The sequence below is a fragment of the Ambystoma mexicanum genome, chromosome 1p (genome assembly GCF_040938575.1).
Source record: "Ambystoma mexicanum isolate Mex_15411 chromosome 1p, UKY_AmexF1_1, whole genome shotgun sequence".
In the NCBI taxonomy this organism is placed as follows: Eukaryota; Metazoa; Chordata; class Amphibia; order Caudata; family Ambystomatidae; genus Ambystoma; species Ambystoma mexicanum.
In genome coordinates, this window is record NC_090921.1 from 677,557,888 (window position 1) to 677,570,534 (window position 12,647).

At 43.7% G+C, this 12,647-nt stretch overlaps 1 protein-coding gene across 6 annotated transcripts in view; it reads left to right on the forward strand.

The window, feature by feature from the left end:
- ANXA9 (annexin A9) overlaps positions 1–12,647 on the forward strand; it is a 197,406-nt gene that overhangs the window by 111,029 nt on the left and 73,730 nt on the right. For all 6 annotated transcript variants that reach the window (XM_069649758.1, XM_069649757.1, XM_069649759.1 and 3 more), the window contains exon 4: positions 9,460–9,554. In XM_069649758.1, coding sequence (XP_069505859.1) covers positions 9,460–9,554 — 95 coding nt within the window. The remainder of the gene's footprint in view (positions 1–9,459; positions 9,555–12,647) is intronic.

Sequence of the window (12,647 nt, forward strand, 5' to 3'; positions counted from 1 at the left end):
GGACGGAATGGAAGAGAAGGGTAAGAAAGATGAATGGGAAGCCAGAAAGGCATACATTTCTGAAAAGTAGACACAATTCCAAATTTAGGAAGGAGTGATTTGCGCAGGTCAGGCAACAACTATGTAGGGAAAAATTCCATAGTTTGAGGAAAAATTAGGAAAATGACCGAAACAAAAGGTATGCGGTGGACATGGTTGGCCCGGTACGGCAATGGCTTCTGTGAATTATGAGAAAAGCAATGCTCTGGTACATTCCCCGAACTCTTCCAGTTAGGAAATCACACATTCTTCATAATGTTTCCCAAAAAAACCAATACCACAAGCCAAAAAATGAGCCATGGTACACAGGATTTTTATGCTTACAGCCTGAACAGATGTATTTAGCATGTGTAACTAAGGAAAACAAATGTGGTGAGGATGGACAAGCATACATTTTTTGAAAGAGCATAGGCAGACCTTTTGAAGGGTAGGTGACTTGTGCAGGTTAAAAAAGTGTATAGTGCCTAAAGCAACGACTAAATGTAGGTCACATTTGGGAAATCAAAGGGTTGTATGACAAAGTGCAGCAGCAAATGTGTCGAAACGGTATGAAAACCATGCTAACACAAAAAATGTCCTACTTTCCCGCGTTCCCACAGGTGTCCTGACAAAAAATGTTCCTCTCATGTGTGAGTGCACCTACCTGGGCGCAAAGGGAACAGGCTAAACCCCTGGTAACCCCAAATCTTTCGGCAGAGCACATTTTGAGGAATTTTGCTCTTGTGGACAACCTATAGATTTGGGCCTAGGGTGTCAGAGCCACCCAGGAAAACAGGGAAGGCCATGTATTACCAAAAATAGGAAACCCATGGGAAAGCACAGAGGTCTGACTTGTGCGAAATCGACCCAGAATGTATTACCCTCAATCCCCGGCAAAGTCCAAAATGTTGAGAAAAAAACACAAATTTCAGACATTTTACTGTAGCCATCCACCAAAACACGCCGCAAACACCACATGTCCTACCATCCTGTATTCCCACAGGTGTCCCAGCGAAAATGATACCTCACATGTGTGGGTACACCTACCTGGGCGCAAAGGGAAAAGGCTAAACCACTGGTAACCCCAAGTGTCTAGGCAGAGCAGATTTTGAGGAATGTTGCTCTTGTGGACAACCTACAGATTTGGCCCTGGGGTGTCACAGTCACCAAGGAAAACAGGCAACCCCATGTATTTCTGAAAAGAAGACACCTGTGGGAATCTACAGAGGTCTGACTTGCGCGAATCGCCTATTAATTTATTACCTACAATCCCCTGAAAAGTCCAAAGTTTGGCAAAAAAAAACATACATTTTCAGACATTTCACTTTGGCAACCCACCGAAACACGCCGCCAACAACACATGTCCTACCATCCCGCGTTCCCACAGGTGTCCTGACGCAGGTGTCCCGACGAAAACGGTACCTCACATGTGTAGGTGCACCTACCTGGGCGCAAAGGGAAAAGGCTAAACAACTGGTAACGCCAAGTCTTTCGGCAGAGCAGATTTTGCTCATGTGGACAAAGTACAGATTTGGGCCTAGGGTGTGGAAGCCACCAAGGAAAACAGAGAACCCCATGCATTTCCTAAAAGAAGACACCCGTGGGAATCCACAGAGGTCTGACTTGTGCAAATCACCCAGGTATTTGCTACCCACAATCCCTGGCACTGTCCGAAATTTGGCAAAAAAACACAATTTTCAGACATTTCACTCTGGCCCCCCACCAAAAGATGCCGCCAACACCTCCTGTCCTACCTTCCCACGTTCCCACAGGTGTCCCAATGAAAACGGTGCCTCACATATATGGGTGCACCTACCTGGGCTCAAAGGGAAAAGGCTAAACCACAGGTAACCCCCAAGTGTTTAGGCAGAGCAGATTTTGAGGAATGGTGCTCTTGTGGACAACCTACAGATTTGTCCCTGGGGTGTCACAGCCACCAAGGAAAACAGGGAACCCCATGTATTTCCAAAAAGAAGACACTCGTGGGAATCCACAGAGGTCTGACTTGCCTGAATGGGCCCAGAATGTATTACCCACAATCCGTGGTAAAGTCCCGCCAACACCATATGCTCTACCTTCCCGCGTTCCCACAGGTGTCCCGACGAAAATGGTACCTCACATGTGTGGGTGCACCTCCCTGGGCGCAAAAGGGAAAAGGCCTGCAGGGGACCTTTGGGGAGTCTCCCACACTTTTCTGGTGGCCCTCTCCCCCTGCACCTGAAATGGATAGGGGGGGCCTGATCCGCGACCAGCAATGCCTCAAAAAAGATGTCGTTGGAAAAGGGAGCGTCTCCCCTTTCCAACGACACCTCCCTCGATCTCAACAGCTTCACAAAGCCTGAAATCGAGGGAGAGTGAGAAGGGCACTCACTTTCTCTCTGTTCAGCGCGGCGGTGGAAAATGGCTGCCGGAGCGAAATTACTTTCAGTTTCTTGTCCGACGTGAAACTGAAAGAAATCCTACCCCCGGGCCGCGAGGAGGAACCTCCTCCTCACATAGCCCTGGGGTTGGATTTATGTTTTGTGCGATCCCTACTTTGCAGGGATCGCACCAAACAGAATGCCAAAAAGGACGAGCTACAAACATAATGAGATAGCTCGTCCTTGGCATTTTAAAAGGTTAATGATGGACTGCCTATTTTCCTTTTCCAATTACCTAATTTGTAGTTTGATGGCCATAATGTCATTTGACAACCCTCTGTTATGACCAGTCTGGTCATTCAATTGGGAATGCAGCCGACTTGCAGTGTCTGCACCCTCAGTGAATGTATTTTGCAGTTCAGCGAACTCTATCTCTCTTTGCACTAGCTTGCTGTTGTGTTTTCATCTCATCTTGTAGTTGCACAATGAGACTTTTTTGTTGTAACTCAAACCTTTCCCTCTGCTGCACTTTATCTCCAAGCTATGTGAGTTCTTTCTGAGCCTGTGTCCATGCCTCAGTCTGCTTCATCACATCAGCCTCACTCTTTTGTACTCGCTCTTCCACTAACTTCAACTGGAAGTGTAGGGTCATATAAAGTGCCTCTAATGTTTTGTGCAATATCCCAACTTCACACCAAATGTGAGGTGACCTGTTGAACCATTCTAGTTTGCCAGGTGCCGGCTTTGCTCTCACCCCACTATCCTTGAATGAATTGCTCAGCCAGGCGGGGGTTCCTGGCATCACCCACTTCTATGGTAGTCATTTTAAAATAGCTTTTTGCAACTTTTGTAAAACTTTCTTTGCGCAGGGACAACAATCACCCTGTTCCTGCTTGATTTCTACACACAATGCCAAATAAAAATCCATTCCTACTCAATCTACCTTTTGCCTTAGCACTCTATACAGTCTCATTATTTCCACACCTATACACCTCCCTGGAACTTAGGGGTCAAGCGTTAGAGGAGCCTTTTAACAATGCACAGCGACCTTATTTCTACCTGAATTCATTTACACCAATATGAATATTCTGTCACCAATGCACTTGTCACGAGTCAACAATAATAGACCAGATCCAGATATATAGAGGCCTCCCTTAACCTGGGAAGTTCCTTCTCAGCCCCAATCAAGGAGCCCTGCAATACTCGCATAAGTTTTATTTTAGCGCTGGCCTTACTGAAGACTCATATAGAGTCACATAAATCTCCTCCCCCCCTGTGCCCACAGTGAGCGAAGAACCAGGCTGGGTATAGGAAATATAATTGTATTTATTTGAATTCTAGGTGATAGAAATCACACTAAACTACACACGCCACCTTCTTTGTGGTTCACAATGAACTTCTTGTTACACAAGTGAATCACACCAATGGGTTAGGAAAAACACAAATTACAATACTTTTCTTTCTACAAATTTCTAATTAAATGATCATCAAAAGTGGTCCATGCATAAAATCACTTTACATTTGCAATGCTGTACAATTTCGATTTTCCTGCGCATTTAAAAGGCTAGCAGTTGTGTTACAGATTTGTACTAATCCATAGGACAATTATGATTTCCCCACAACTTTTCTCAAAATAAGCAGAGGGTGATTTAGCAGTGGGTTTTCCAGACCCCCCTACTTTGGTCTGTGTTGGGGAAGTCGGACAGAAAATAGTATTGAAGAAATTAGGATTTCAGACTAGCATCCACTTAAAGGCCTGTTTTGGGGGAGGTGGACAGCAAAAATTGAGATCATTTGAGAACTTTGGATTTCATACCCCCTCCACTTAAAGGACTGCATTGGAGAAGCTGCATGGCAAAAATTGAGATGACTGCAGAATTTTGCATTTCAGACCCCCCTCCACTTAAAGGCATGTGTTATGGGAGCTGGATAGCATAAAATGGGATGATTAGAGAATTGTGGGATTTCAGACCCCCCCCTCCACTTTAAGGCCTATGTTGGGGAAGCTTGGATAGCAACAAATTGGGGTTATTGGAGAATTTGGGATTTCAGACCCCCCTCCACTTAAAGGACTGTGTTGGGAAAGCTAACAATTTAGGGATTTTTTAGTTTAGGGACAAAGACACCCCTGTTCCCCTAAAGAAGTCGGGGTCAGCAGGACACATAGGATCACTCAATTTAATTACAGTCTATAATTTTCAGCGCACACCGGGAATGACCTTTGTTAATTTCAGATTTTAACAAAAATCACCCTGTGGTGTTCCGCCAAGGGGAAATAATGAAATTAATATTTCTAGTTAATTAAGCTAAGGATCTACACAGTTTTTCCCCTCTCCCACCCACTATAAATGGAAAGGCTTTAAGGCAAGCAGACTCCTCCACCCTTTGGTTTCCCACACTCAGTTATACTTACATAGAAAACCTCTCTTTAAAGTTCAGAACCACCAGCTGCATTTCAGGTCCCTCTTGGAGGATAGGGCAGGGATCTGGTCACTCCACTCTCAAGGATGGCCCCCAGCACTCGACTGGTGAGCCTTTTAGGGCTTCCCAGTAATGGACAGCTCAACCCAGGTGCAGCCTTCTTTGGTGTTTCCTTGCAGCTGTCAGATGGTACATTTCAGCAGCTCTTTCTGATGATAATGTTTAGCAACTCTTTTTCTTCCTCATAGTGCATTTCTAACTAAACAAAACAAAACCCTATAAAAAAAACAATAAATTCGAAGAAAACAATTCGGCACTTTTGGTTCAACATTTTGATATGTCGGAAAAAAAAAATCGACATATTAACTGGATACCATATTTTTCAATTCAGCTAATCAGGGGGAATTTAATAAAATAACAGCCTGGTCTGCACCATGTTGCATAGCGGTTTGGCAATTTTGTGCCGTTTCTACAAAAAGCATAACAGTTAGGAACATGTAATTTATTATCCATATTCCTAATCTTACCCTCCACCCGTTCACCAACTTTCTAATTTGGAACATTTTCAGGTAAGCCATAAACCCATTTTAGATGGCCCCTTATTGTTCCCTGAGTCATAGGTGGATGAATGTTATATCTCCATAATCGCCTGGAAATTACATACAAAATGGCATGTCAATCAAGAGAGTAGGACTTTTGGTTGCTGAGAAAAAGGTCTAAATGATAATAGTCCTATTAAACAAAGGGAATATTCATATATGCAAATATAAGCTTCCCTTCCTCCAAGCCATTTGTTTCTTTCGGCCAGTGTTTGTCTCTTTGAAGTTGGTTGCCTGAAGTTGTAAATATGTGGGATGCACCAGCTAGAGCATTTGGCCTGCTGAGAACTGCCCTGTCAAAGACACCAAGTCTAGGGAAAGTCTGATTTCAACACCTCTTAGCAGCCACACTTTATTGCTGTTGTAAACAGCTGGGGGGGGGGGGGGGTTGTAAAAGCCAGGCTTGCAGTGGGGGAGTTCTTTGTGAAGTTTGCTCAGAGCCCCACCATTTGTCCTTGGCTGAAATTGACTCCCATTATTGCATTTTCTAACATCAGCCTTAATTCCTTGACATACAGTGTGATTTCTGGGGCCACTTTGCGTTTTCACTGAAATTACAGGGCTGTATCTTAGTAAAATACACTTTTACTTATCTGCTGTTCATTTTCCTGCTGAAAAGTGAGTCTGAATTGTCACAGTGGACCACCTTTTGATGAGTGGCAGTTTCAGTGAAAATACTGTAGTTATATGTCTGCCAGTAATGTGATGTACTTTTCCAATCTGCACTTGGATTACATTTTTGTTTTAGCCTTCACTGGATTTCCCTGGCAGAAAGACACCTGCCTAAATAGGCCTACAAGAACATTTCATGACAACCATGTGAAGCATAATCTATCTTACTTTTTGGCAACACACACACCATGCCATTTCTCTGACATCTTTTTGTTGGCAGGGGAACATTTTTCTCATGTCTTACTTTAACTTGCAAGCACATATGCAAAGCCTTTTTTGTGTCAGTGTTTAAAAATCCTGTTTTTCGTGTGAAAGTGACCTTTGAATTTCTTCTTCCTTTGTGAATTAAAATGCTGCTTTTTCTGTGGTAATGACAGGTAGGCCTTTCTCACGTGGCCCTTCAGTTTGGGATCCTTTGATAACACTCCACAAAAAACACATTGCCATGCTGGCTGTGAACAAAACCTTTTGCCAGACAGTCACCCAGAGGACACTTCCACCTCTCCGTAACTGGCCCTCTGCCTCAACTCAGGATCGCTGTTGCATTCATTCAAACACACACATACACACACTCCACATTCGCACACACATACACAACTCTTTGTATTCACATATACATAAACACATGTCTCCTCGACTGCCTCAGCTCCAAACATTCCATTAATCGCCTGCCGCTCTCCTCCTTGATGGTCTGCCCTGACCACTAAGAGCGCAGGCATCAAGAAGCAGGGGCAGCTGTCAATCATGTCTCTCCCTGAGTCCTAGTTCTTTCAGAATGGCCAAGAGCATCAGGATTTCAACACTGATGACAGGCCATTGGGGCAGTACCTCAGAGACAGGAAATCATGGTTTCCCACACAACACAGCCCAGGAGCATGGCATGTCCTCAGATGCTCGACACAGCTGAGGTAGTGTTCAGGTTTTCCACTGGGCCTGCTTTGGACGATTGCCTCCTCCATAATGGTAAACAGCTCAATGCACTGTCACCCATTATTGATGAGACACCACTGGCCTGTTGCTTTATCTTGCTCTAGGAAGACTGGATGTAATTTTAAATTATTTAACTGTTTTGTAGAAGACTGCAGTCACCATGTAGCTACATTCAAAGCTCCTGCTAGTTGTTATGGATGGTGTCATCAGGGAATTGCATGCCTCAGGGTTTGGTTAGTCATACTGATTGATTAGTCTGTTTTTTGGTAATTTTGCATAAGATACCCTAACATAACACCCTGTGATAGAATGTAATCAGGTTTGGGTGGAATAGCCTAAACTCGTTTGATTTGTTTAATACAATGATGCCGGTAACTCTGTTTCTGAAATGAAAGTCTGCTAATTAGATTTCCCTTTCACAGTGCTCCATGCCAAAATCATGGTGCACTCATGTGCCTTGCTATGACTGTCTCCTGAAATCCCAAGCTACTGCCAGCAGTGGCAGCACGGTCGGTCTGAAGGTCTGTTTCAGAAAGTGTTTCAGAGCATGATAGGTGCATTCCTGACAGCTGTTGGAACACAAAGTGGCTTTTTAATCATCTGCACCTCTGATTTAAAACATAATAACTGTACTCCCTAGTCAGCCTGGTGGTACCTTATACTATAGCTTTCTAAGCCTTGTCTGTTTATGGCATGGTGACTACTAGGATCACACAATTAAATAGCCGTAGCATTTGGATATCACATTAGTGCCAGCTTGGACCAATTTGCTGTGTCATTTTGCCTTTATAAAGGTGAGGAACCCAGCTTTTGGTTGATACATCTTTCGATTCCAAGAAAAAGAAGAGGGATTCACTAGAACTCTGTTGGGCATACAGTCTATTCCAAAGTCCCCTGTCATAGAGAAGAAGACAGAAGGCTTTATGGAAGAGGAAGCTCTGCTCCCTACCCATCCCAGGGTCACATTTGGGGTGACACCGCTGTAGACGAAGGCCTTTCTACTTTCTGTGCAATGGCACCAGGATCCTGCTTACTGGCGAGGAAGGACACCCTGTAGTTGCCAGACAACCTTCCTAGAGTGGACTTGCAAAACAAAGGACTCGCCGTTGTCCCTGGAGACCCTGGTTTGGGTCTCTCAGCAACCCACGGGCATCTTGGAGCCAGCTCAACTGCACTCTACTTACTTCGGGGAGCTACTGGACCTGCAGTGCTGCATTTTTGGCACTCTAAAGATGTTTAACTGCGTACCTGATTCTTTGAGCTGTTTTTACAAAGTGTAGACCTTGGGAAGCACATTGCTGCCACAACTCGACTGCTAGTTCACAGTTATGGAAGAACCCAAATCTCTGCATCCCGAGCAGTGACTTGACCCAACAGGAGCATAGTCTGGGCCTGACTGGAAAGCCATTGGAAGTCATCAACTCGCCAATCTTGAATGCAGACTTGACCCAAGGAATGCATAATTTAGATGGGACTCGACAGTCGACTCGAGATGTTACGACCAATCGACTAACTGCCTTAAATGCCAACTCTAACCGCATTGATCCCCGTCTTCAAGCAGACTCAATGCCGGCTCACCACTGCTCACTGTCTCGACAATGGCTTGACTGCAAGAAAGTGCCTAGAATCCCGGTTTGACACTGCTTAGTATCCAAGACAAACAAAGGTATTTGAAGAGGCCCTGTTCCCCTATATTCTGCCTTAGAGGAGCATAGTGACTTTTAAACCCCACTTCTTTGTCTTTAAAAGACATAAGCATGAACATTGACATTGTTGCTGAAATCATTTGCCTGTACTCCCCTGCCTATCAACCAAGAGTGCCCCTTCTTTGCAAAGTCTTAATTTGTGTCTCCTTTACAGGGGGGGCACTTTAGTGTTTTTACTTATTTGTGTACATTGATTGTTTTTATTAAAGGCCCTATATAGAACCTTGGTTGGATATTCTTTTATTTTGGTTCCACGGTACTATTGTTGTTTGCGTTTCCTCTGTATCAGCTGAAACCCCTCCTGAAGACATGGCTTGCCCTCAGCCTGCGTTACCAAAGGAGGTGCTTTGCCCGTTTCACCTTTATGATAGGGTTCAATACTGGTTTAGTGGTAGTGTGGGGCTGAGTAGGCGGTGTATCCTCTAGTTATCCCTTTACTCCTGCAGAGCAGTAGTCATTTTGTCACAGCAGGACAGCATACAATAGCATAACATAGCATTGCATAATCACATTCTGCTGCATAACATGACCTGACAGTATAGCCGAATAGTGTTGTATAGCATTCAAATATAGCATAAAATGAGCAAGACGCCATGTCCCAAATAGGATATTGGTGTCGGGATGTTAGGCAACATCATTCTACTATATAAACCAATATTAAACACTCCTGCCCTACCTGATCACTGAGGCTGCCATGTCATGGAAACACCTGGCTATTGCTCTTGATAATGATGTGCAACTCTCCTCCTCCAGGTGTTCATAAGGACATAATTGTGGACATCGTCGTCGGGCGGAGCAATGCTCAGAGGCTGCAGATCGTTAACCTGTTCAAACATCTTGTCAATGAGGTAAGGGCGGGGACAATACCAGGTGTGGGGTGCATAACCACATATAGAAAGGGGAAAGCATAAAGATGTGCCAGAGGGCATAATGAAGTATGAAGAATATTGGGTGGCCCTGAACGGTTACAGAGAGGATTGTGGGTGGGGGGATATGACCACTAACAGAGAAGATTGGGAGGGCATAAAGAGGTCCTGGTAAGGTTGGGGAGGGTGGGGTGGGTACTAACATGTTCAAAGAATGCTGAGAGTGCATAATCTGGTGTTGAGGAAGTTGGGAAACGTTAACCAAGTACAGAGAAGCTGAGGGTAGACAACCCAAATACAGATATGATTGGATGGGCAAAACTAGGGACAGAGAGGGTATAACAAGGTACAGAAAAGGCTGGAGAGTCAAGAGGTAAGGAGGACGTAGGGGGCACTAATAGGATTTCGGGAGGAGTGGGGAATGGATGATAAGTTGGACATTTAGGAGGATTTGACAATACAGAGAAGATGGGTGATGATAATGTATAGAAACAGTGGGGTTGGAGGTTGAGGAGAATTTGCAGCGGTACAGCGACATTTGGGGTTGGTGATTTAGAGAAGAGGTTGCAGAGGCGATATTCAGAGGATGCCAGTAGTGATACTCATTTTTGGCATATTCACAAATATCACTAATTCCTGGGCGAGGGATAGTAGGATTGTTTCTATTACACTCTCCTAGGTGACAAGAGTAGGATGGGTTGGCTACTCTATACCCCGGACGGAAGTGTAGCATGCCTTCCAGAATTCCCTTCCAGATAGTTCTCTCGCCTGGATGCTGAGAATATGATGGCTCTCTTGGGTGAGGAGAGAGTGGTATGGCGTCTGCTCCTCTCTCCTGCGCGGGGAGAGGGGCTTCGCTTCTGCTACACTTTGCTGGTTGGGGAGGGCGGGGTGGCGTCCGCTATTTCCTTCTGGATGGGGAGAATAATAGCTTGAGCTATTCTCTTCTGAGTGGGTAGAATAAGATGAATTCTTCTACTCTCTCCTGTGAGGAAAGAACCACATAGCTTGCTTCCACTACTCTCATTCGAGGAGTGGGGGCTATAAGATTGCTCCCGCTACTCCCTCCAGTGTGGGGGCAGTGCAAATGGCTGCCAATACGTTTTCCTCGGATTTTCTGTATGAACTGAGTGATGCATCTGGTCCACCAACTGCCGAATGCACATGGGCAGCGACTAAATACAAAGGCACAGATATGCCACAGTGCACATCTGCATGTATCATGCACTGGGGGCAGAACAAATCACGCGGATAACGTATCTACCATACCATAGCAGAAATACTTCCAAAAAACATGCGTACAGTTACATGTGTTCTGTTCAAAGAAAGCCATTCATTTTTTTCCTTTATTTATTAATCAATACATTTGCAAGCAGAAGTAGAAATCAAGAATCACCATTGCAACCCAAAGCTAATAAAATTATGCAAGAGTTTGTGGGCTGCATCCACTAGATTTTGGAAAAAAAAAGAGAGCTATCGTGTTGTGAGCTCTATCATGTGCTCAGCGTGTTTCGATCTAGAGCCATCGTCAGGAGCAAAGATATAAAACAAGGACAAAAAACTCTTGCAACATTAATCTCAAGCTATTATAATATGTTACAATCACAAAGGGTAAAACATAAGAGTTGGCAAATATTCACAATGAATGCAACATAACCAGATGAAGAACACATGTGAGAAATGTACATATCAGTATGCATGAGCATATCAATCGATAATGAGGAATATGCCAGTCCTATATACCCTTCATGAAGAAGAGACCTGAATATAAGCAGAACATAAAAATACAAAGCTAAAAAAATATGAAAATGAGAAAATAAACAAAAACAAAAACAAAGACACAAACGAAGAGTGTGGCGTTTGTATTACTGAAAATAGGTCACTGTGGATATGGACCACTTAAAAGAGTTCAGTAAGAAAGAGGCAAATAATAGGAACACATGGCCTTTCTGCGACCCACGGTTAGTCACCAATAAGGATAAGACCACATTTGGTAACTTTAAAAACAAATATTTCGAAGACAGCGAAAAACATTAAGACATATTATGGTAGGGTCCACTTGCATGTCATAATTTAATTTTAAAAAGCACATCAAACATGTTCACTGAAAACATACAATGAACAAGAGTATTTCACCACTGTAGCAAAATGGAGTCCAATAAGCAGACTGTACATAGGGCAGAATCGCAACCAATGAGGGGGATTCAGCAGGAACGCAGTTACGTCTGGCCTAACGTTAGATGCCTAGAATGTATGTGAACATCCATAAAGTGGAAGGGGAAGCATTGCACAGTAGTGCACGAGGACAGCGCCACATGCATGGTGGAATCACAAAACGAAAAGAACAACAGACTGATGTAATGCACATTATGAATACTTGGCGTGTACCACACAGAACAGCATTTATTGGAAACGTGTAAATACCAAAATAGAAAACAATGACTAGGAATGTACTAAGGAAATTAAGGGATGAAGACAATAGTAATAAGTAAGTGATATAAGCAAACTGCACAATCAAGTTAACGCCAATAAACATAGAAAAAAGACTCCTTTAACAGTCACATGACAGAAACTGAGAAATCCAAATAAAGCTAAAAGAAAGCCACTAAATAAACAACAGAAAAAAAGGACTGAAGATGGCCAAAATCTTACTCTGTAACATCATATCCCAAAGAAGTTGCCAGAACAAGCTTTATACACAACACACACGTTTCTGTTCATCATTAATCCCTAATGACCAAAGTGATTGTAAAGTTTCGATCACCTTACGTTGGAGGAGTTTACATTCCATATTGCCACCGCCAATTCTTAGGGAAATTACGGGCTGCTGAAGATGGAGTGTCTTTCAAGCATAAATGAAACCAGTCTTCATTCCATGGTCTTCTTATATTCCGTGAAGTCTGACCCACAAAGTACAGCACCTATGGACAACAAAGAATGAAAGAATCCTGCTGAGCTCACTGGGATAAAAGCAGAGTGACGCATTGGTGATAGGTATTAAAATCACAAACATGTGGATTCAACCAGTCGCTTTTTTAAAATAAAGCACATGCAATGTATGAACTGTCTCTTGGC